Genomic DNA, 25894 nt, shown 5'->3' with positions numbered 1-25894 from the left:
AAGAAGAGTGAGATAGATTGAGAGTAAATTTGCTCAGAATATAAAAACAGATAGTAAAAGTTTCTACAAATATATAAAACAAAAAAGAGTGGCTAAGGTAAATATTGGTCCTTTAGCGGATGAGAAGGGAGATTTAATAATGGGAGATGAGGAAATGGCTGAGGAACTGAACAGGTTTTTTGGGTCAGTCTTCACAGTGGAAGACACAAATAACATGCCAGTGACTGATGGGAATGAGGCTATGACCGCTGAGGACCTTGAAAATGAATGAATGAATGAAAATCGCTTATTGTCACAAGTAGACTTCAAATGAAGTTACTGTGAAAAGTTGCCACATTCCGGCGCCTGTTCGGGGAGGCTGTTATGGGAATTGAACCGTGCTGCTGGCCTGCGTTGGTCTGCTTTCAAAGCCAGCAATTTAGCCCTGTGCTAAACAGCCCCTGAGAGGATTGTTATCACTAAGGAGGTAGTGATGGGCAAACTAATGGGGCTAAAGGTAGACAAGTCTCCTGGCCCTGATGGAATGCATCCCAGAGTGCTAAAAGAGATGGCTAGGGAAATTGGAAATGCTCTAGTGATAATTTACCAAACTTCACTAGACTCTGGGGTGGTCCCGGCGGATTGGAAATTAGCAAACGTGACATCACTGTTTAAAAAAGGAGGTAGGCAGAAAGCGGGTAATTATAGGCCAGTGAGCTTAACTTCGGTAGTAGGGAAGATGCTGGAATCTATCATCCAGGAAGAAATAGCGAGGCACCTGGATGGAAATTGACCCATTGGGCAGACGCAGCATGGGTTCATAAAGGGCAGGTCGTGCCTAACCAATTCAGTGGAATTTTTTGAGGACATTACCAGTGCGGTAGATAACGGGGAGCCAATGGATGTGGTATATCTGGATTTCCAGAAAGCCTTTGACAAGGTGCCACACAAAAGGTTGCTGCATAAGATAAAGATGCATGGCATTAAGGGGAAAGTAGTAGCATGGATAGAGGATTGGTTAATGAATAGAAAGCAAAGAGTGGGGATGAATGGGTGTTTCTCTGGTTGGCAATCAGTAGCTAGTGGTGTCCCTCAGGGATCAGTGTGGGGCCCACAATTGTTCACAATTTACATAAATGATTTGGAGTTGGGGACCAAGGGCAATGTGTCCAAGTTTGCAGACGACACTAAGATGAGTGGTAAAGCAAAAAGTGCAGAGGGTACTGGAAGTCTGCAGAGGGATTTGGATAGGCTAAGTGAATGGGCTAGGGTCTGGCAGATGGAATACAATGTTGACAAATGTGAGGTTATCCATTTTGGTAGGAATAACAGAAAAAGGGATTATTATTTAAATGATAAAATATTAAAACATGCTGCTGTGCAGAGAGACCTGGGTGTGCTAGTGCATGAGTCGCAAAAAGTTGGTTTACAGGTGCAACAGGTGATTAAGAAGGCAAATGGTATTTTGTTCTTCATTGCTAGAGGGATGGAGTTTAAGACTAGGGATGTTATGCTGCAATTGTATAAGGTGTTAGTGAGGCCACACCTGGAGTATTGTGTTCAGTTTTGGTCTCCTTACTTGAGAAAGGACGTACTGGCACTGGAGGGTGTGCAGAGGAGATTCACTAGGTTAATCCCAGAGCTGAAGGGGTTGGATTACGTGGAGAGGTTGAGTAGACTGGGACTGTATTCGTTGGAATTTAGAAGGATGAGGGGGGATCTTATAGAAACATATAAAATTACGAAGGGAATAGATAGGATTGATGTGGGCAGGTTGTTTCTACTGGCGGATGAAAGCAGAACTAGGGGGCATAGCCTCAAAATAAGGGGAAGTAGATTTAGAACTGAGTTTAGGAGGAACTTCTTCACCCAAAGGGTTGGCAATCTATGGAATTCCTTGTCCAGTGAAGCGGTAGATGCTCCTTCGTTAAATGTTTTTAAGAAAAACATAGTTTTTTGAAGATAAAGGGATTAAGGGTTATGGTGTTTGGGCTGGAAAGTGGAGCTGAGTCTACAAAAGATCAGCCATGATCTCATTGAATGGTAGTGCAGGCTCGAGGGGCCAGATGGCCTACTCCTGCTCCTAGTTCTTATGTTCTGATCTAATCCATCAGCAGCACTACTCAACCAGCCAATCAACTTATGACTTTCCGGGTGGCACATGATTCTCCCTGGGTCTGCATGGGTCTCACCCTCACAACCCAAAGATGTTCAAGGTAGGTGGATTGGTCATGCTTAATTGGAATTAAAAAAAAATAAAATCTAAGCTTGATGTCCCAGCTTGATTTTTTTTTTTTCTTTTCAAATCCGGCTTGCTGCAGCCCGCCTCTGGCTCTGTTCCTGACTCAGTCTCCAAGCTAGATGAAAGGCCCCCAAGATGGCTCTCAAATTATTCTGTCCTTCAGTTCTAGCCATTCCCTTGCAGGTTTGCATCTGAGTCAGTGCCTCACTCTATCTTCAAGGTTACGTCCTCTACACTTGTGTTTTTGTCATCTAAGTTAATTGGTCTGGCAGTTTTTTAAAATCTAGAGATAGAGAAGAAAAATACTCCACACCTGCTCTCTCTCTCTTCCCCCCACCCGTTGCATTGATCGACAAGCACTCATCTTTGAAATGGAGATGTAAATAATTGCATATCAGTGGAACTGGAAGATTTTGTTATGTCAGCTGTTCAGTTATGAATACTTGGCTGGGTTTCAAAAGCTTCAGCTCAGCAGGTGGTCTTCAAACTATTGAATGTTTACAAGCATATAATAACACCATGTTATCTTTGTAATTTCTTGTTTGGTAAACAAACAGGCACTTGGGCCTTTTTGTCCTTGATAATGTGTTTGTATTCAGAGTTTACTTAGATTGTTCATGTTTAATTCCAAAGATTTAACATCCAATTGCTGTTGCATGCTTCCTGAGGAATGTACATACCGAGTAAGTGGTTGCGAAGGTTAAGTGGGAGGCATATAGGAGGCAAGAGGTGGCCTGACCAATCTGAGGGGGGCACAGATGGTAAAGGGGGCATTGACCATCTGAAGGGACATGGGTGACCTGAGGGGGTGGGCGCATGGGCTGGCATGAGAGGAACAGAGGGTTAGGGAGGTGAGATGAGTTTTAGGGAGTCTTTAAATACTTTTGGGAGGGGGAATACTTAATAATAATAATAATAATCTTTATTGTCACAAGTAGGCTTACATCAACACCGCAATGAAGTTACTGTGTAAAGCCCCGAGTCACCACACTCTGGCGCCTGTTCGGGTACACAGAGTGCGAATTAAGAATGTCCAAATTATCGAACAGCACGTCTTTTGCGATTTCTGGGAGGAAACCGGAGCACCCGGAGGAAACACCCATGTAGGCAGGGGGAGACCGTGCAGACTCCACACAAACAGTGACCCAAGCCGGGAATTGAGCCTGGGACTCTGGAGCTGTGAAGCAATAGTGCTGCCCACTGTGCTATGCCTACTTTGTTGGAGAACCGAGGCAGACCTGCACTCCTCACACACTGCACTGGAGCTTGCAAAATGGCATGTGAAGTTGCACATGTGTCAAGTGTGCAGTTTCTAAGTCGCAAAAGTGCACAGGTCAGGATTTCCTGCTCCCAAATGAACATTTGGCCCACAGACATCTGTATAATTGCCTTTGAAAGGAAACATGCTGATCTGAGCACATTACTGCTGAAATGAATTAAAGTGGGTGCTTGTTAAAGATTGTTGCACTTTAACATCATTAATGAAGTAGGTAAGTATATCCATTTAACGTTGCTAGTTTCACTTTAGCATTGTTTGCCATATATCCTCTTCTGTGGCCTGCCCAAGCACGTAACCTTTCCTGCAGCACTTTTGCGCTTGGTCTCGCCTCCTTCTGCCCCGCCCGGCCCCGCCCCGCCCGGCCTTGCCTCCACTCTTGCTCGTTTCCTGCCCTCTGTTCTTACCTTAGTTCCCGGGATCTGTTCTTGTTGACCTGCTCCTGCTGCTGGCTTGGTTCTTGTTTCCACTGCTAAACTTGCATGAAAGTCGTGGGCTCCATCTATTGGCCAATATTGATTGGTGCAGGTTGCTAAAACTTCAGCTGCTACTTGCACCAACCAATATATGCCACTAGATGGAGTCTGAGCAATCTAAATGAACTGTCATATAAGTGAGTGTACCATAATTCTTCTAAACATTTTACATTGTACAGTATTTCTTTTCTATTTAGTGATACATTTTAATTTGCAAGTTATTTTAGCTAGGACTGCAAATGTTTGGTTGCTGCACAGCGAATGCTCTTTTGCGAAAAGAGAGTGTTTTTAGAGTTGGATTAAAAAGAGGTAGTTAGGTGAAACCGGGAGAAGGTAAAGCTGAGTGCGGAGCTCGGTCTCCGTCCAAGCAGGAACGGAGTGCAGCTGAGTTTCACAAACACCATGGTCAGATTCTCGTTCTCATTGACCTCGCAGTCAGCGTCGCAGTGAATCATGGAATCCCTACAGTATCGGAGGCCATTTGGCTCATCGAGTCGACACCGGCTCTCTGAAAGAGCACCTCACCTGGGCCTACTTCCCAGCCTTATCCCTGTAACCACATAACCCCACCTAAATTTTGGGGACTAAGGGACAATTTAGAATGGCCAAACCTGCACATCTTTGGACAGCGGGAGGAAACCGGAGTATCTGGAGAAAACCCACGCAAACACTGGGAGGATGTGCAAACTCGACACACAGTCACGCAAGGTTGGAATTGAACCAGGTTCCCTGGCTCTGTGAGGCAGCAGTGCAAACCCCTATGTCACTGTGCCGCCCGCAGCAATCGTGAGTTCAAAAAGTTTTTTTTGTACGAAGGGATTAACTGAGAAATATCACCAATAAGTGTAAGTCAGGGTCATTGTAATAAAATAATATAAAGGAAAGTAAAGTTAGTGTAAGGGAGATAAATTAATAGTATTATATAAGTATATTTTTTTGTTTAAAAGGAAGTTAATAAGGGGGGTAAGGGTAGTCATGGCAGGAGAGCTTGCAACTGTGATGTTGTCCTCCTGCACTATGTGGCAAATCATGGAAGCTTCAGTTATCCCTGGTGCCCATGCATGCAGAAAGTGTGTCCAACTGAAGCTACCAGCTAAGCACATTTCCGAGCTGGAGCTGAGGGTGGATTCACATTCATCATGCTGAGCAAGTCATGGATAGCATCTTCAGTGAGATGAAACACCATAGATGAATATTGAACAGGCAGAAAGGGCTGGGTGACTATTAGGGTGAGTAGAGGAAGGCAGGTAGTGCAGGAGTCCCCTGTGGCCATCCCCCTTTCAGATAGGTATACCATTTTGGATATTGTTGGGGGAGATGACTGTGTAGGGGAAAACAGTGGCAGCCAGCTTCATGGCACCATGGGTGTGTCTGCTGCACAAGCCGTGAGGAAGAAGAACATTCGGGCTTGTAGAAGATTTATAAGGGGAAATATGTGAGCTTCTGCAAAAGAGACTCCAGGATGGTATGTTGCCTCCCTGGTGCCAGGGTCAGGGATGTTACTGAACGGTTGCAGGTCATACTGAAGGGGAGGGTGAACCAACAGATATTGTGGTACTCAGGCAGAAAAAGGCAAGCGGAAATTAGGGAGCGAGGAAGTAGATTTGAAAACAGAATCCAAAGGTATTAATCTCCAGATTACTTTGGTGCCACCTGCTAGTGAGCATAGAAATAGGTTAGTCCAGATGGATGCATGGCTGGAGAGATGGTGCAGGTGGGAGGGCTTTAGATTTCTGGGACATTGGGACCATTTTGGGGGATGGTAAGACCTGTACAAGATTTGTACCTGAACTGAAATGGGACCAGCATTCTTGCAGGGAGGTTTGCTAATGCTGTTGGTAAGGATTTCAACTAACTTGGCAAGGGGCTAAGATCCTGAGTGAAGGTTCAGCAGGGATAAATGCACAGCTAAAATTAGACGAGACATCAAGTGAGTCGGGAAGAATTTCTAGACCAGTTAAATCACAAGGGAGTTTGGTAAGATTGGATATTTTAATGCAAGGAGAGTGATTTGAGGGCGAAAAGTAAAACATGAGGTGTGATGTAATTGCTGTCACTGAGACATGGTTGCGAGAGGGGCAGGATTAGCAGCTCAATATTCCAGGCTACGGGATCTGCAGGCGTGATAGGGAAGGAGGTAAAAGAGCAGGGGGATGGGGATGTCACAATGTTGATCAGGGCATCAGTTACAGCAGTAAGGAGGGACAGCATCTTTAGAAGGCTCTTCAGCTGAAGCCAAATGGGTAGATCTTAAATACCAAAAAAGGCGCAAACACATTGCTGGAAGTGTTCTATTGGCCCCCTAACAGTCCAAGAGAAATTGCAGATATGTAGGCAAATTTCAGAGAAGTGTAAAGGTAATAGTGGGGGATTTCAACTTCCCCCCAACATTAACTGGGGTAGTCATAGTGTGAAAGGTTTAGAAGGACAGGAATTCTCAAAATGCACCCTGGAGAACTTTTTAAACCAGTACGTGGAAGGTCCTACAAGGTCCTGGACTTCAATCATTTGCCCAGCTTTGTGACCGAAAGTGAAGTATCAATGGGGGAGCATTTTGCAGACAGTGGTAGGAACTCCGTTAGATTCAAGAATGTTATGGCAAAGGACAAGGATGGGGCTGAGATCAAAGTTCTAAACTGGGGGAAGGCTGATTTTAATAAGGTCAGGAATTATTTGACCAGAGTGGATTGGGAGTAGGCATTTTTAGGTAAGTCGGTGACAGAACAGTGGGATGCAGTCATTAAAGAAATAGGGAGAGTACAGGGCCAACATGTTCCAATAAAGAAAAAGGGTGGGACCAACAAATCCAGTGAACCCTGGATATCGTGGGATATGCAGCTTTGGATAAGGAGAAAAAGGGAGGATTCTGGCGAATATAGAGGGCTCTAAACATCCAAAGCCCTAGAGGTGTCTAGAATATGCAGAAGGCAACTTAAAAAGGAAATTAGGAGAGCAAAAATGGGACAAGAAAGTGTCCTGGCAGGTAAAATAAAGGAAAATCCTAAGTTTTACAAGTACATTTAGGGTAAAATTATAACTAGGGAAAGAGTAGGACCACAGGAGTAATTTGTGTGTGGAGCTGAAGGATGTAGGTAGGGTTCCAAATGAATACTTTGTGTCAGTGTTCACTAGTAAGAGGGACGGTGAAATCGGGAAGAAGGACTGTAATAAAATGGAAGAGATTAACATAGACAGAGAGGAGGTTCTGTGTGGTCTGGCAGGCTTAAAAGTAAACAAATCTCCTGGGCCAGATGAAATGCATCTCAGGCTGTTGTGAGGTAAGGGAGGAAATATCAGTGGCATTGGCAATAATTTTCAATTCCTCTCTGGCCACTGAGGAGGTGCCAGAGGACTGGAGGATAGCCGATGTGGTAATATTATTCAAGAAGGGAGGAATGGATAAACTGCGAAATTACAGGCCAGTCAGTCTAACCTCAATATTGGGGAAACTATTGGAAACAATTCTGAGGGACAGAATTAATCTGCATTTGGAGAGGCAGGGATTAATCAAGAACAGTCAGCATGGTTTTGTTAAGGGGAGGTCATGTTTGACCAGCTTGATTGAATTTTTCAAAGAGCTGACCAGGTTTGTAGAGGACAATAGGTTTGACGTAGTCTACTGATTTCAGCAAAGACTTTTGATAAGGTCCACATGGGAGACTGATAACGAATGTAAGAGCCCATGGGATCCAAGGACATTTAGGAAATTGGATCCGGAATTGGCTGAGTGGCAGCAAGCAGAGGGTGATGGTCGAGGGGTATTTTTCTGACTGGAATCCTGAGTCCAGTGGGGTCCCATAGGAATCAGTGTTGGGATCCTTGCTGTTTGTGGTTTATTTCCATGATTTAGATATGAATGTAGGAGGGTTGATCAGTAAGTTTGCGGATGATACGAAAATTGGTGAGGTGGTAAATAGTGAGGAGGATAGCCTTAGATTACAGGAGGATATAGACAGGTTGGTCAGATGGGCTGAACAGTGGAAAATGGATATCAATCTGGATAAGTGATGTATTTGGGTAGGACAAACAAGGCAAGGGAATACATGATGAATGGCAGGACCCTGGAAGTATTGAGGATCAGACGGACCTTGGTGTATACTTGCCTTTATTAGCCGAGGCACACAGTTCAAGAGCAGGGAGATTATGCTGGAACTGTAGAAAACTAGAGTATTGTGTGAAGTTCTGAAATCCACAGTATAGGGATGTGATAGCACTGGAAAGGGTACAGAGGAGATTTACCAGGATGTTGCCTGGATAGACGGTGGTTGTTTTCCTTTGAGCAGAGGAGACTGAGGGCGAACACGATTGAGAGTAAAATTATGAGGGACATAGATAGAATAGACCGACAGAAACGTCTCCCCTTAGTGGAGGGATCAATGACCAGCGGGCTTAGGTTTAAGATAAGGGGAGGTTTAGAGGGGATGAGAGGAAAAACATTTTACCAGAGGGTGGTGGCAGTCTGGGAGTAACTGCCTAAAAGGGTGGTGGAGACCGAGACCCTCGTAACCTTTAAGAAATATTTAGATGCGTACTTGAGATGCCAAGGCATGCAAGGCTATGGACCAAGTGTTGGAAAATGGGATTAGAATACTAATCCCAGTGCAAACACAATGGGTTGAAGGGCCTTTTCTGTGCTGTATGACGCTATGATCGTATTGCAACTTGATTCGTGTTTTTTCCAGGTGGGAACTGACTGAAGGAACCTATCTCTGGCTTTAACATTGGCAACCTATGTTTAATTTAAACTATCAGTTTTCAGGAACGAAACCTTGTCATCTAATCGTCTCAAGGACAATTGGGGATGGACAACAAATGCTGACCATGACAATGACCCCATATCCCATAAATGAATAATTTACACAGAGGGTAGTGGGTGCCTGGAACTCGCTGCCAGAGGAAGTGGTGGAAGCAGGGACGATAGCGACATTTAAGGGGCATCTTGACAAATACATGAATAGGATGGGAATAGAGGGATACGTACCCAGGAAGTGTAGAAGATTGTAGTTTAGTCGGGCAGCATGGTCGGCACAGGCTTGGAGGGCCGAAGGGCCTGTTCCAGTGCTGTTCTTTTCCTTGTTCTTTGTTCTAAAATAAATAATCCAATTCGCTTTTGAAGGCTATTATTGAATCTGCAATTGGACAATTTAGCTCATTTGGCTAGGTAGCTAGCGTGAGGTTCAACTAACAGCAATGGTGTGGGTTCCAGGGCTCCAAGAGCATGGGGGTGAATTCACCCTCCAGCCCCAAAAAACCTGCATGAGTTCAAAGACGAGGACAACCAATGAGAGAAAGGTTGCCCTCACATGTGGGAGAGACCTAATCTGTGAAGAAGAGCTCCTGCGATCAAAGTTTGTCTCAGTCACGCTGGCTGCTTAAGCTGCTCCAAACACTGGTTCCCTCCCTTTCTCTGCTGCCCCTCGAGACCGAATCTATGATTGGAGGAGCTGCAAGGGCAGGAGGGGGGAAATGAACATGTGATTGGAGGAACAGGAGGAGTTACTCAGGCCAGACCTGCAGCTGCAATGCAAGAGACATCCAGCTGCACCATCACTAATCATTGGCATTGCTCTGGGGGGCAAGGGAAGAATCACAAAATGAACAGAAGAGAGAGCCGTCACGGTAACCAGGTTGTGATGAACGGTTACTGCCTTATCATCATGTAAGGTGATGTCCCCTTTAAGACCGGGCTTGGAACCCTGGGGACTCCGCCTCTGGCTCCGCCCATCTGGGAGCCATACATAAAGGGCTGCCTCATGGTCTGTATAGCAGTCAGCACTCGTCTCTAGCTGTAGCATAGTTATTAGTCTAATAAAGCCTTCTTTACAGTTTAATCTCTAAGTGTCATTATTGAGGGTACCTCAATTTATTAGACTAAACTAGATTCAGGATGGACGCAGGCCTAAAACCAGGGAAGCTCAATCTGGAAGCACGAACGCCGGAGGCAAAGGAAATTTTAAAATACTGGCTGCGGTGCTTCGAGGCCTACCTGGACTCCGCAGAGACTCCCATCCTGGGGCCACGCAAGCTGCGTCTACTCCACGCCCGGGTGAGTCACAGAATCTCCGCCACGCTCGAAAAGGCGACGACTTATGAGGAAGCGATTGAGTTGCTCCGCAAGCGGTTTGTCAAACCCATCAATGAGGTGCACGCCCGGCATCTGCTCTCTACCTGCCGGCAGCGCTCGGGGGAATCGCTCGACGAGTTTGTTGAAAAACTCACCGCGCTTGCCAGGGACTGTGACCATCAGGATGTGACAGGGGAAGTCCATATGAACCTGCACATCAGGGATGCTTTCGTGTCCGGAATCCGCTCGACCTACATCCGGCAGCGGCTGCTCGAAAACGGGGCAAAAGACGCTAACGCTCGCCTCCTCACTGGAGGTGGCCCGACATAACTTGGGTACGTACCCCGCGGACTCTGCCAGCCCCCCCCGGACTTCCTCAGACTCACCCGTATTACAGGCCTGCGCCACGCGGCGACCCGCTCACCATGGGGGCACACCTTGCTACTTCTGCGGGCAGGGCCAGCATCCACGCCCACGCTGCCCAGCCCGCTCCGCGATCTGCAGCGACTGCGGGAAGAAGGGGCATTTTGCGAGGGTCTGCCTGGCCAGACCCAGGGGCCAGAAAAACAAAGAACAGCCGGCCCGAAAATCAGGCTCTCAGGCCCGGAGGCCTCGCAATGCTGCTGCGCACCGACCCGACACGCACTCTTCTGACGCGTCATCAGCCTCGTGCGAATCATGGGAGCGGCCATCTTGCCGGCAGCCATCTTCTCGACCTGACACGCGCAGCCGACGGCAGCGGCCATTTTACGAGTCCGACTCGGCTGACGACTCCGACTACCCGCGACTGGGTGCGATCACCCTCGATCAAACTCGGCCAAAACACCTGCAGAACTCCATGATGCAGGTCCAGGTCAACGGGCACGACACTGCATGCCTCTTTGACTCCGGGAGCACGGAGAGCTTTATCCACCCTGAAACGGTAAGGCGCTGCTCCCTACGCACCCATCCCGCATCCCAAACCATAGCCCTCGCATCTGGGTCCCACTCGGTACAAATCACGAGGTACTGTATTGCGGATCTCTCGATCCAGGGTTCCAAATACACCCGTTTCAAATTTTATATCCTCCCTCACCTCTGTGCCCCCCTGCTGCTCGGACTGGATTTCCAGTGCAGCCACCGAAGCCTGGCACTGAAGTTCGGCGGATCCTTGCCCCCCCCCCTCACGGTGTGCTGCCTTGCGACACTGAAAGTCACACCCCCCTCGCTATTCGCTCACCTCACTCCTGACTGTAAGCCCGTCGCCACCAGGAGCCGGCGCTACAGTGCCCAAGATATGGCTTTTATCAAGTCAGAGGTCCAGCGTTTACTGGGAGAGGGGGTCATAGAGGCTAGCAACAGCCCTTGGAGAGCGCAAGTGGTGGTAGTCCGGTCCGGGGAGAAGAAACGGATGGTCGTGGATTATAGCCAGACCATAAACCGATTCACGCAGCTTGATGCCCCTTCCTCGCATCGCGGAAAGGGTAAATCGGATCGCCCAATACCGAGTCTTTTCCACGGTCGACCTCAAATCTGCCTACCACCAGCTCCCCATCCGACCAAAAGACCGCCCCTATACTGCCTTCGAAGCAGCTGGCCGGCTCTTCCACTTCCTCAGGGTCCCCTTTGGTGTCACAAATGGGGTCTCCGTCTTTCAAAGGGCGATGGACCAAATGGTGGACCAGTACGGTTTGCGGGCTACATACCCGTACTTGGACAATGTCACCATCTGCGGCCATGATCAGCAGGACCATGATGCTAACCTCAAAAAGTTCCTCCAGACCGCCCGAGCCCTTAACCTGACCTATAACGAGGGCAAATGCGTTTTCCACACCACCTGGCTGGCCATCCTCAGCTATGTTGTGGAAGACGGGGTCCTAGGTCCCGACCCCATGCGCCCCCTTAAGGAACTCCCTCTCCCCCGCAGCCTCAAGGCCCTCAAACGGTGCTTGGGGCTTTTCTTCTATTACGCCCAGTGGGTCCCCAAGTATGCGGACAAAGCCCGCCCACTCCTAAAGACCACCACTTTTCCCCTCTCGGCTGAGGCTCAATTGGCCTTCAACCGCATCAAGGCCGACATCATCAAGGCCGCCATGCACGCGGTGGACGAAACCATCCCTTTCCAGGTAGAGAGCGATGCATCAGACATCGCCCTGGCTGCTACCCTCAATCAAGGAGGCAGACCAGTAGCGTTCTTCTCCCGAACCCTCACCGCCTCCGAGGTTCGACACTCTGCAGTCGAAAAGGAGGCACAAGCCATTGTGGAGGCTGTGCGGCGCTGGAGACACTACCTCGCCGGTAGGAGGTTTACCCTCGTCACAGACCAACGGTCGGTCGCCTATATGTTCGATAACACGCAACGGGGCAAAATAAAAAACGATAAAATTTTGAGGTGGAGGATCGAACTCTCCACCTACTCGTACGATATCAAGTATCGTCCAGGGGAGCTCAACGAGCCCCCAGATGCCCTGTCCCACGGCACATGCGCCAATGCGCAGGAGGACCGCCTGCAAGCCATCCACCATGACCTCTGCCACCCGGGGGTTACCCGGCTCGTCCATTTCATCAAGTCCCGCAACCTACCTTACTCAACCAAGGAGGTCAAGGCCATGGTCAGGGCCTGCCAGGTCTGTGCGGAGTGCAAACCGCACTTCTATCGGCCAGACAAGGTTCGGCTCGTGAAGGCCTCGGGCCCCTTTGAGCGACTGAGCATGGACCTCAAGGGACCCCTCCCGTCCACCAACCGTTATGCCTATTTCCTCACCGTGATCGATGAGTTCTTCCGTTTCCCATTCGCCATTCCCTGCACCGACATGACCTCCGCCACGGTGATTAAGGCACTGCACAGCATCTTCGCCCTGTTCGGTTTCCCTGCTTATATCCACAGCGACCGGGGTACATCGTTCATGAGCGACGAACTGCGCCAGTATCTGCTCAGCAAAGGAATCGCCTCGAGCAGAACGACCAGTTATAACCCACGGGGAAACGGGCAGGTGGAGAGGGAGAACGCGACCATGTGGAAGGCTGTCCTTCTGGCCCTGCGGTCGAGAAATCTCCCAACCACCCGCTGGCAGGAGGTCCTACCCGATGCCCTACACTCCATTAGGTCACTCCTCTGCACGGCCACGAATGAGACCCCTCACGACCGATTGTTTCTCTTCCCCAGGAAGTCTACCTCCGGGGTCTCGCTTCCACCTTGGCTGATGGCTCCGGGACCTGTTCTTCTCCGGAGGCACGCGAGGAGCCATAAAACGGACCCCCTAGTTGAAAAGGTCCGACTGCTCCTCGCCAACCCCAGTTACGCCTACGTGGAGTACTCCGACGGCAGGCAAGATACGGTTTCCCTCCGGGATCTGGCGCCCGCTGGATCCTCCACCACAGACTCCCCTTCCCGCGCCGCTCCCCTGCAGGACCCGTCGCCCTCTACAACACACCCCCTTCCGGCCCTACCACCCGTTGGTGAGCTCCTACCGTGCGCCCCCCCTTTACACACCCCGCCGGCGCCGGCTCCGCTACCCCCGGCCCTGCCTAGTTCCTCTGCCCCGACCCGACCGAAGCTCCGACCGCTGTGCTCCCAGATGTGCCCTCAACCGGGACGTCCGTGCCCACCACACCGCCGCCCGAATTGAGGAGGTCGAGGAGGACGATCGGGCCACCGAGACGGATGGACCTATGATGTCACTTCACCCCCGCCGAACTCCTTTTTAAACAGGGGGTGAATGTGATGAACGGTTACTGCCTTATCATCATGTAAGGTGATGTCCCCTTTAAGACCGGGCTTGGAACCCTGGGGACTCCGCCTCTGGCTCCGCCCATCTGGGAGCCATACATAAAGGGCTGCCTCATGGTCTGTATAGCAGTCAGCACTCGTCTCTAGCTGTAGCGTAGTTATTAGTCTAATAAAGCCTTTTTTACAGTTTAATCTCTAAGTGTCATTATTGAGGGTACCTCACAGGTCTAGGGGAACAGTTGCACAGCCTTACGGGAATGTTCAATGAGGTGCATAGCCAACGGGCAGGTGAGGGCTTTGATTTCGGCCAGGGGTGGGGACAGGCCCAAGTCTCTGCAGGGAGATGGGCCTGAATTGCAGGCAGGGGCCTGGCCTGTGTTCTGGCTGGCTGGTAGGTGGGGGTTGAAGCTGGACCAAGTCTGGTCAGGTAGAGGTCAAGACCCGATTCTTGGCTTGGAGGGGGGAGCCAGCACCAGTCTCTGCCGAGGGGGCAGGAGGGTCAAGCTGAGGCCCGGCTGGGGAAGTGAGGGGAGCGATGGCGGTGGTGAGCTCTGGGATCAGTGCCCTAGATTGAGTCCTGGTGATGTTACAACTGTGAATCCTGAATCTCAGCTGATGGTTGATTTGGGTAGGGGAGAGAGGGTGGGTGGGGTGGGGGGCATGGTTTGGGAACAGAGGTATGTATGGGAAATGGTGGGTGTGGAGTTTTACTGAATCTTCTGTCACCAAGGGAAATGGAGAGCTGGGCTGAAACCTATATGAGTACATAAAATAACACTTTTGCAGAGTACAAACATTTGGACCTATGACTTATTTGTGTTTCTTATTTTTATTAGTTCAATGGATGTGGGCTTCGCTGGCTGGGCCAGCATTATATTGCCCATCCCTAACTGTCCCTGAACTGAGTGGCTTGCTAGGCAATTTTAGAGGGCAGTTAAGAGTTGTCGATTGTTGTGGTTCTGGAGTCACATGTAGGCCAGACCAGGTAAGGTTATCAGAATTCCTTCCAAAGGGCATTGGTAAACCAGATGGGATTTCACGGCAATCAACATCATTATTCTTTTAATTGCAGATTTTATTGGATTTGAATTTTCACCATCTGCCATGGTGTGATTTGAACCCAGGGCATTACCCCTGGTCTCTGGATTCCTAGTCCAGTGACAATACCACTGTACTACCGCCTCCCCCTGGAGGGAAATAATCGAATTCAACCGAATATGAATTCTCCTCCTCTAGTTTGATTTGATAATAAAGTACCTGTCATTATTATTTTTAACATGGTGCAAAGGACACTGATTTATGTTCTATTAATGAGACATAGATTGGGTGGACTGAAGCGTGGGTGATCATTTGAGGATGTGCATTGACCCAGAAAAGTCATTGAAATATGAAGTCTGTATGACTTAAACCATTTGTTACCTGACGGTTAACTTGGTGCTGCAGAATTAATTTGTGTGTATTTCTCTTGGACCGCATGCTGAATTTGTTCATCAGCAATCACTTTAAGAAAAAGTGTTGAAAGGATAGAAATTAGCAAAGAAAACCAAAGAGTGCTGGAGAATGCTAATTGCTTGCAGTTAATATTTAAAATGGGCTACATGTGAGATTCGTTCTCAATAAGTTAACTTTTGCCAAATAGTTTGAATTTTCATTTAGGGAACTGATTATGGGAGATTTATTTATGATAAATTAATAAAATCATCTTGTTTATAGATTCTAAATTGAAATATTTACCATCATAAGTCTACTTCACAGTTCATATTAATATTTTAGAGATTTTTAGTTTGGGAAGATTATAGTTTAATTTTAGAAATTGGATAAATTGAACTAAAACAGCCTGGAGTCTATTACACTTAAAATGTTGAAGCCATGTTGACTTAAGGGGTGAACATCTAGAAAGAAAGTTATAAAATGGCAAGTGGGGCGAAGTCCCAGGATGGGGACAGGAACTAAAAGTGCTTTCTGCCGTGGAGGCTGATAGCCATTAGTATTGTATCGCACAATGCCAGCCTCGTTAATTATTCGGGTGGCGTTTGTCGATGTTTTTCGTGTTGGGGTGGGCTGGGTACATGGATACATACAATATAGGAGCAGGAGGAGGCCTTTTGGCCCTTCGAGCCTGATCCACCATTCATCACGATCATCCCTGATCATCCAACTCAATAGCCTAATCCTGCTTTCTCCCCATAGCCTTTGATCCCTTTCTCCCCAAGTGCTATATCCAGCCACCTCTTGAATATATTCAAAGTTTTAGCATCAACACTTCCTGTGGTAATGAATTACACAGGCTCACCACTCTTTATGTAAAGAAATGTCTCCTTATCTCTGTTCGAAATGGTTTACCCTGAATCCACAGACTGTGACCCCTGGTTCTGGACACACCCATCATTGGTAACATCTTCCCTGCATCTACCCTGTCTAGTCCTGTTAGAATTTTAGAAGTCTCTATGAGATCCCCCCCCTCATTCTTCTGAACTCCATCGAGAACTATCCCAACCTGGTCAATCTCTCCTCCATATGACAGTCCCGCCATCCCTGGAATCAGTCTGGTAAACCTTCGCTGCACTCCCTCAAGAGCAAGAACTTCCTTCCTCAGAGAAGGAGACCAAAACTGCCCACAATACTCCCAAGTGTGGCCACACCAAGACCCTGTACAATTGCAGCAACATATCCCTGCTTCTATACTCGAAACCTCTTGCAATGAAGGCCAACATACCATTAGCCTTCTTTACCGCCTGCTGCACCTGCATGCTTACCGTCAGCAAATGGTGCACAAGGACACCCAGGTCCCGCTGCACACTCCCCTCTCCCAATTTACAACATTCAGGTAGTAATCTGCCTTCCTGTTTTTGCTTACTAAATGAATAACCTCACACTTATCCAAATTATATTGTATCTGCCATTGGTGTGCCCACTCGCCCAACCTGTCCAGATCACGCTGTAGGATCCCTGCATCCTCGTCACAATTCACCCTCCCACCTAATTTGGTGCGTACCTCACCATCATATCTGGGCACCATATTTAAACATCACACTTGCCCACCTTCGAAGGAGATGATGACCCACCAATCATGGAGACTGTCAGCCTCAAGATTCAGTGATGTCTCCTTGGAAGGCCTGCTCAATGCAGTGGAGGTAAGGGGGGGAATTCTTTGTGCAGATGATGGAAAGAGTAAACTGAACCTTCATGGGAGGAAATTTCCAGCGAGGTCAGTGCCCAGAGCCTCCTGCAATGAGGACTGCCCTGCAATGCCATGAATTCATGAATTACCTCATCCATTCTGCCAGGAAAAGTGAACTGTTTGCACTCACATCACTGAATGCTACAGGGGATGTGGACCTCAATGACAAGGGCACCATCTGTATCTGTGGTCACAAAAGAATTACTGCCTCATAATCCCACTGTAATCCATCTAGTCTGCAGGTAGAAAGGCATCTGTGGGTCCCTTACCCTTTCACACAGATCTCGGATGTTGGCTGGGAAGGGATTGGGCCTTGGAGGCATCAGAGAGCACCACTAATGACATGCCTCTGTAAGTCTCATCCTCTATCTACATGGGCTGATCGGTCTGGAGTGTACTACCCCAGAACTCTGTGGAGATCAACCATGTGGCGCACAATCAAGTGGGATATTTCTAAGACTGGAAGCATGTGAAAAATACTGAAACCCGATTTCTCTCGACCCCATCATCTCTCTTTGTGCAGGAAAAGTTGAGGCACATTAGGAGAGAGAGAGAGAAGACCGGAGTAGGTCGGCCTGAACTCACCCTCACTAACTTTGAGAAGCGCGTAGCCCAGCTGGCTGAGGGAGAACCAGGCTGAGCCTACAGTGATGGAAGGACATGTAGGCCTCCATTCAATAGTCACAGAAGCTCAAGGGTTGTGTTGGAGACTTCTCATGCAGTTCTCCACTCTCACTTATAGGTGTTAGCAGGTAGGGAACCATCGTACCACCAGACCACAGAGGACCATGGATATTGGGGAGGAGGAAGAAAGCACACTTGTAGAGCGGGACAGAAATCACCTGGACCCGCCACCAGCCCAGAGAGAGACACCTCAATGGGTACTAGATCTAACTTAAACAGGGTCTCACATTCTGCTGGTTGCCTCACATACACATGTCCACAGCAGGAGGAGCCGGGATCAGCCAAGCTCACTGGCACTCTGAGGACTATTGGGCAACGTCCCAGTCGGATTACGAAGCTCTTGTGATGAGCCATGCATCAGATGCTGGTGATGCTGAAAGCTGTTGGAAGCATGGCAGGTGAGACAGAGGAGTCTGCTCGCTCTCTGAAGAAGTGATTCCAACATGTGCATGCATCGAGCGCTCCGTAGGGAAGCTGGCAGACACTATGGAGAACCTGATCCATCAGAACTCCCAGTTTCTGTTGGGATATAGTCCTGCACTCTCACTAACCTTGGGTGAAGTCTTACTGTGGCTATCTGCGAGGGACGGGGTACCTTGACCTACCTCCCATCAAGGAGTCGAATAGGGGCACTCAGACACCAAAAGGGAGAAGCAGCTGGTGAACACTCCTGGGACCTCCATTTTGGACGCTGACAGTGTTTGCCACTTCAGAATCAATCTTGCCTGTGATGTGACCCCTTCATGTTCATCCTCTGTCACAGCAGAGTGAGCAGCTGTCCCACAGCAGAACAGCCAAAGTAAGCCAAGGCCTTCCAGGATTTTGATCGCCAGAGGACCGTTGCAAACGTCATCCTATACAACAGGAAAACTAGTCAGCATGCTGCCTACACCCCTGATGCAGTTGTCGGGGGCGCACTGAGACAAAGTGGTAGGGAGTGCCAGAATAAGGAGTTTTGATTTTACATGTGGTTGTACAGGTGCACTCTGATTCAGGGGCGGATTTACAATGAAACACACCATGCCTAGACACAGGGCCCCATCCCCAGCTGCCCTGTTGTACCGTCAGACCTGGTACTGAGCACTCGGAATCAGCTCAGCTGGAATGTACATCAACATTGTCCGACAGTTAGCAGGACATCTAATCAAAGGCTTATTATTCCCTGCATTTGCTACTGATAGGCTCACTAAGCAAATGCAGGGCCAAATCAGACTCTCTGATTGGATGAGAACTAAAGAACGGAAAGGTAAGTAACATTTGGCAACAGGCGCACGTGCACTCGAGATCATGAGGTGAGGAAGAGGCACGGAGGCCACGACAAGGACACCGTGTCGGGAGGCCAAAGGGGGGTGCCTGCAGAAGAACTGACCCACCCTCCCAAGCCAACAGCAGATTAGTGATGCCCCAATGCGTGGGAGTGGCTCGGCAGCCATGACGAGGACACAGCATGGGTGAGGCAGACTGCCAGATGAGTGCGATGAGAAATTGTGCGGGGGTGGAGTGTGTGAGCGGGTGGTGAGGATGAAGAACTTGTGGGGGGGGGGGGGGGGTAGAACCTGTGAGGATAATGGGTGAGGGGAGGCAAGTAGAGTGAATGTTGTTTGAAATTCATTATCAGAATCACAGCTAAATAGTTAAAAGATGAATTCCATTTTTGAGAACTCAAACCTGATAATAAATGTGGGATCGACTATGCAAATGCCTGTTGTTTCAGGCACTTTATTAGCTGCCTAAAACAATATCAGTTTGTTTAGCAACATGAAACAATGCTATCAATTTGGCAGTCAAAAATGCAGAAAATTGAAGGCAAGGCAAGAGGACGGAGCTAAGCAAAAAGACAGTTTGTCATTTTATTTTCAAAAACTGGAAGTGTTAAACAATTTTCATGGCTTCCGCCTTTGAATTCTGTGGGGCTAGGATAGGTGGGAGGGGTGGGAGTGCCCCAGAAATGAAGGTGGGCACAGGGCCCTACTCATTGTAAATCTGTCTCTGCTGTGGTTATTAATCTTGGACTTCTGTAAAGGGCCTTCCTGATGGTTCCCTTATTTCCCCTTTCTTTATTTTTTTGATGTTATCATTTTGATCCATGGATTCTTAATGGATGTGTATCTTTAAGTCAAGCAGCGGAGAAAATGAGGAATTCAAAAAGGTGACAACATAGTACACTGTGCTAGCTCCGATTCTGTGGCACCCGAGAGATGTGGTGGGTCTCATTCGATTGGTTGGCTGGTGGCCATTGAATGGGCCAAAAGCCTGCATTCTGCCCAGTAACAGGTGGTGATTGGATCCTGCCTGAGTGAGATAATTTCCAGACTTAAAGAAAGCAGAGTTAGGTCCCTGGATACTCGGACGGGTGGGGGAGGGAGGAGAGGAGGAGGAGGAGGAGGAGGAGGAGGAGGAGAGAGGTCTCCCTCTCCCTCCCTATCTCTCTGTCATGATTTCTCCAGAAAAGCAGCTGTATTTCTAAAACTGCAGAGACCTGAATAAAACTACAATGATAATTATTACAGACTGGAAAGCAGAAGTTTTGACCTGAAAGCCTGGTTTGAAGGAAAATGTGCTAGAAACAATCATCTGACTTATTGTTTTCACTCCTGTGTGTATGGAGGGGAAGGGGGGGGGGGGGGAGGTAAAATGGGGTATTAGGAATTAGATAATAGTTAACCAGTTGTATTTGCTGTATTTTCCATTATAGTTCTTGTTATAAATAAAAAGTAATTGTTTAAATTTACAAACCTGGTGACAGTAATTATTGAGCAGCCAAAGTATTTTTCGAAGAATTATTGGGTAATTCAATTATATTGCGACTCTGGGTCAAGGAGGACAGGAATTGACTGTGCCCTAGCCCAAGGGTCATAATAAATAGCCCAGCTACGCTTTCACTGTCTCTGCAGAGTCCGCATGTTCTCTCCATGTCTGCGTGGGTTTCGTCCGGGTGCTCTGGTTGCCTCCCACAAGTCCCGAAAGACGTGCTGTTAGGGAATTGGACATTCTGAATTCTCCCTCTGTGTACCCGAACAGGCGACTAGGAGATTTTTACAGTAACCTAATTGCCGTGTTAATGTAAGCCTACCTGTGACACTAATAAAGATTATTATTATAATGAGATGTGTGATGGAGTCCTTAAACCTGTGTGCACCACCACCACCTTGGTCTGTGTCGCTCAGAATCTGTTAAGTGCAGGAAGGCAAAAACGTTTGCCAGGGCTCACAAGAGTTTTGATCTGCAAGTCCCCTGATTTTGTGATCATAATGTCCTTCCAATTGGGTGTGAGATTCCACAATGATGAACGGGATTCTATTCTTGTAATTCCTGCTGGTAGCTCCAGAACAAAGGGCCAATTGTTTGGTCATGTGAAGCAAATAGTACAAGCCCCAAACAATGATCCTCTCCAACAAGAGCAAATTCGACCATCGCCCATGACTTTCAATGACATTGCAATCGTTGAATCCAATTGCACACTGAGCCTTTTCCCTTCACGCGCCCATCAGTCCCAGTGTCCTAGCATAGCAAGTATTACATGCTGAGGTTCACCTTCAGTTATCCATTAAGCTGACCTTAATCTTCATGCACCCTCTGCTATGCCATTGATCTCCACCATGAGGCTCTAAGTGGTTGTGAGCAGTCATGGTTGTTGCTATCTTCCAGATGCACTTAATTACCTATTCCTCTCCCTCATGATCAACACTCCCTGCCAGTCCCCATGTAAGGGTAGTCATTGCCATGGTTACCCTTCAACCTTCTCCACCAGCCTCTGTCTTGTGCAGGTCAATGTCAAAGCCCCCCATTTACCTGAGGAGTCCACCTCGTGGCAGTAGTTCATATATAGATCATATCAATGATTAAGAATATGTTAGGTAGGTGGTTGATAGAAATAAAGGGATATTGGAACAGTGGGTCAATTGAGCCGTGGAGCCCTTTTGCAATAAAATGGCATAGAAATTGTACATGATTGAACCTTTTAAAGCCTTTGCTTGTTCTACTTTACAGCTAGTAATTGATACATTTGCCAAAATTGTTTGTATCTCATTTCCATGTAATTGTAAATAAATCTATTATTTTCTTTAGAAATTCCTCCAGTCCATGTGTAACATGGTATGAGATCCCTGCAAATAAAACATCATTAATGCTCAAGGCCGTGAAACTCGGCAAGGACAAATGTATGTAGGAATTAGGAGCAGAAGTAGGCAATTTAGCACTTTGAGCCTTTATCGCCATTCAATCAGATCATGGCTGATCTCCACCTCCCTACCTATTCCCTCTATCCTTTTAACCTGTTTTTTAAAATCCGAAAAGTAGATATTGTATGTAAACAAAGGGTCAAGGACCACTTGAAGAAACTGCTACAAAATCTGTTGTAAATAGCCCCCCACAAAATGTTTTCAATTGTGACACCTGGGAATAGTGCAGTTGTGTAAAATAATTATGCAAGGATATTTTCTTTCTTGTGTTTGAGATTAGATATGACACCATAGTCTCCAGAGTAATTTTGCTTGATTGAAGTTGAAATCACAGCCGTAATAAAGCTGATTTGCTGTGCCAAGAAGCTGTAGTAGTTTGCAGATGAATGATGTTACTCGCGATAGGCAATAACAACCAACCCAAAGGAATTTGTACTACTGCAATTAATCTGTGTTGATGGACTGTCAAAATGAAGTGCAGATTCTACCTAAGCCTTGTCACAGTGGCAACATAAGCATCAGTTACTCCCTAAAATGCTGAATTTCTAAGTTTATATTGTTATGGGCCAGGGTTTAGAGAACCCCAAAGTGTATCTTGGAGTTCACCTGACCCACAACTTTTAATAGATTGTGGTATGGGGAGCACACGGCCCACTCTACAGGCGTGGTACAGCAGAAATGGAAAAGTATTTTTAAAAACCAAACAATGTTTATTCTATGAACTCAAGTTAACTTTTTTAAAACATACAGTGAACATCTTAGCAACCATCAATTCAAATACAACCCCCAAAGGCTACAACACTAAGTAATCATTTAAGCTTTCCTTTTAACATCCATACAACTTAAAAACAAAACCTTTATCAGAATCACATCAGGTTAAAGTCACTACTGAAAACATTTATAATTCTGAATTCACCAAATGATCAAGAGATAGTCTTTTGATGGCAGCGAGAACAGCAGTACACATGCTTGGTCTGGCTTCTGCTCCAACACTGAAAACAAAACTAAAACGCAGCCTGCTCAAAAACGAAAGTAAAAAGCTGACAGACAGCCCAGCTCCACCCACTCTCTGACATCACTGCAGTAGTAAACACCCATTTCTAAAAGGTACTCTCACCACAGATATGTATATACATATCCATTTATAAACACCCAATTCTTAATGGTACTCCCACTACAGCTATTTATATACACACCCATTTATAAACACCCATTTTTTAAGGTACTCTTACATGACAATATTGAACCGTAGCTTTGAAATTACTCACATATGAATACTTAAACAAGTTTGCCCACCATTAAATAAACAGGGTACTTTAGCGAGTAAAGGAATTCTGTAAAAATATATTACAGTTTGTGATAACATTGCTATCAGTGGGAGCGATTCAGCCAACGCATTGCGCCCGGTGAATCCTGGGAGTGGCTCAAATCGGGCTTCACGCCGGGTGCCAGATTGATCACGAGTCATTTGACTTGCTACACCCGGTCCAATCTAGGGCAGTGTTTTTCAAACCTTTTTGCCCGCGACCCATTTTTACCAACCGGCTGACATTCGCAACCCACGCCGGTCGGCATTCACGACCCACCATTACCTTTAATTTGACAGATGAGCCTGCTTGGTCCTCACAATCTCCCTTGCTTTGTCATTCAATGTTACATTTCTGATCACAACTTCAGGTCATGATTTAATATCTCACTGAATCCGTTGAAAAACAATCAAAAGGTTTGTCCTCTAACTCACCTTTGAAGTTTTGAAGGTTTTAACCTTTCATTTGCCAGTGCTTCCCTGCAAATAACATACATGAACTTTGCATTTTGATTTGCAGTGGCACAATTAATAACCCATACCTCAAGTAATCACCTTTATGCTGCTTTGTCCCTGTTCGCAGCTTCTTCATGGGTTGTTCACCAGAGGCCGAGAGCTCACACCACCACTGCTGGCAGCTACAAAATGGAGTAATATCTCTTGTGCCCATGACGTCCGTGTACAGGGCACATGACCTGTCCTTTGCCGCCGCTCCAAACAGGAAGACTCTAGAGATTTAAAAAGATAATCTGCACTTGGGTCAGCGCGTGCTGACCTCCGGAGGAGGTGGTCTGCCTTGCTGGGATCTGGGCCTGCGCATTGGAGCCCCTCTGGTGCTCTGGGACAGGGCAGGATAGTACCCTGGCATTTGCCTGCCACCCGGGTAACTTGTCAGTTCCATTGTGGCACTGCCAGGCTGGCGATAACAAGGTGTCTGGGTGCCAGGTTGGCACTGCCAAAGGTTCGGGCCTGGGGGGCCATGTTCATGAATGAGGGGGGTGAGGCAGCTGAGGAAAGTTTGGGGGGGGGGGGGTGAAGGGGGAGTCTGAAATCGGGGTGTCCAGAAACTGGAGCGGGAAGGGGTGTAGAGATCTGGACAGCCGTTCAAAATGGCACCCCGATCTGTGAGGAGCCGGTCTTGCTGGTGAGCTCAGCTCCCCAGTGCTGGAAATCTCCCCAAGACATTTTTCGGGTGAATCGCACCCAGTAATTTTAGCTTTTTTATAGAGTTATTCAGAATCCCTTTCATAGCCTTGAGTAGAGTAGGCTGGTTAATTGAATGAATTGTCATTTGCTCACAACAGTGCAATGGGAAATAACATTTTGTAATTTAACAAAAGTAATTTGTCTTAAGAATATTAGGTATTTTTTGTTAGATTCAATATAATTCACTGATTGGAAAACCTTGCAATATTGACAGTGTACTGTGGGGATAACCAAGTTAACATTTACTGGCTTACTAATCTGCTCCGGTTTCCTCCCACCAGTCCCGAACGTTGTGCTTGTTCGGTGAATTGTACATTCTGAATTCGCCCTCTGTGTATCTGAACAGGCGCCGTAGCTTGGCGGCTAGGGGATTTTCACAGTAATATTGCAGTGTTAATGTAAACCTATTTGTGACACTAATAAAGGTTATTATAATAAAGATGGCTCAGAGTAAGTCGAAACGCTTACAACTTCGGCAGTGGATCTCGAACCTTGGAACGTTTTTTTGTGCAAACCTGTCTTTTTTAAATTGGCAGTTACAAATTATAGTAATTTTGCAACAAAGTGGTGAATTGCTAGTGAGCTGCTAGTGAACTAATCAAGAGAGGGCAGTGCTAACTGGCTTGTTTATTTCATCTGTTTCTAGGGAGTTGGAGTCCATTGTCTCCATGGTTTGGGGAGAACTGGAACAATGCTTGCTTGTTATCTTGTAAAAAGTAAGAAAATGGCAGGAGTTGACGCAATTGCCGAAATACGAAGAATTCGTCATGGTTCTATAGAAACCAGTGGACAAGAAAAAACAATTATACAATTTCATCATCATATAAAATAAGCCATTTTTCATATTCCACAGTAAAAATATTCTGTTGTTAAGGCTTCCTCACAGGTTAGCTCTTTCAAAGCGTTTTTTAAAATTCCAAGTGATGGTACTTTAAAGGATGAATTAATCTTAACATTTCTGGGATGCTTTGCTTGCATTCACTGTGATAAAGCTGCAGTTTTCTTTTTAATTTCCTGCTGGGTTTATCCATCATTAACACTTATTGGGTTTGTTCAGAAGAACTGGCTAGCCAAAATATATATACCTCACTGTTATGACATTCTAATCTATAATGGTGCTATACTCTACCTTCTACTTGAGAGAAGGTATGTTTAAGGTTTGCTGTGATATGCCTGAATGACTTGTGCAAAGGTGTTTAAATGTTAATTAGCATTGTTTCAAAAGATGTTCAAACTGGCAAGGATGGTTTCCTTCCAAATTAAGAGACAATAAAATGTACTTTTCTAGAAATTATTTATGAAGTTGTGTGCTTTTTGTTTTCCCCCTCTGAACTATTTGGATCGCATTGTTTCTAAACATTCTAGGTCAATGACTCTCCACAATGTAAACCTCTGGTGCCATCAGGTGGAACCTAAATGCTCCCTCTTGCCTCTTGGTGGCTTTCCAAAAACATTATTGTTATAGAGGCCTAAAAATAGATCATCTGGACATTTTCAACTGGGGCCTTGTTCAACAAAAGACTTAAAATGAGGAAAAATATTCAGATTTTTAAAAAGTGGGGAATAAATACTCACATTTTCCAACTTCCT

General features: G+C 46.8%; 1 protein-coding gene across 1 annotated transcript in view; it reads left to right on the top strand.

Annotated features, from left to right (window-relative positions):
* Positions 1-25598, top strand: part of dusp23b (dual specificity phosphatase 23b) — a 45614-nt gene extending 20016 nt beyond the window's left edge. The window contains exon 3 of the mRNA XM_072498868.1: positions 24951-25598. Within this exon, the coding sequence (XP_072354969.1) occupies positions 24951-25136 (186 nt within the window). The 3' untranslated portion in view covers positions 25137-25598. The remainder of the gene's footprint in view (positions 1-24950) is intronic.
* The last annotated feature ends 296 nt before the right edge of the window (positions 25599-25894 follow it).

The sequence above is a fragment of the Scyliorhinus torazame genome, chromosome 4, assembly GCF_047496885.1.
Source record: "Scyliorhinus torazame isolate Kashiwa2021f chromosome 4, sScyTor2.1, whole genome shotgun sequence".
Taxonomy (NCBI): domain Eukaryota; kingdom Metazoa; phylum Chordata; class Chondrichthyes; order Carcharhiniformes; family Scyliorhinidae; genus Scyliorhinus; species Scyliorhinus torazame.
The sequence above is the reverse complement of the archived record's forward strand: the minus strand, read 5'-3'. Positions and strand labels throughout refer to the sequence as shown.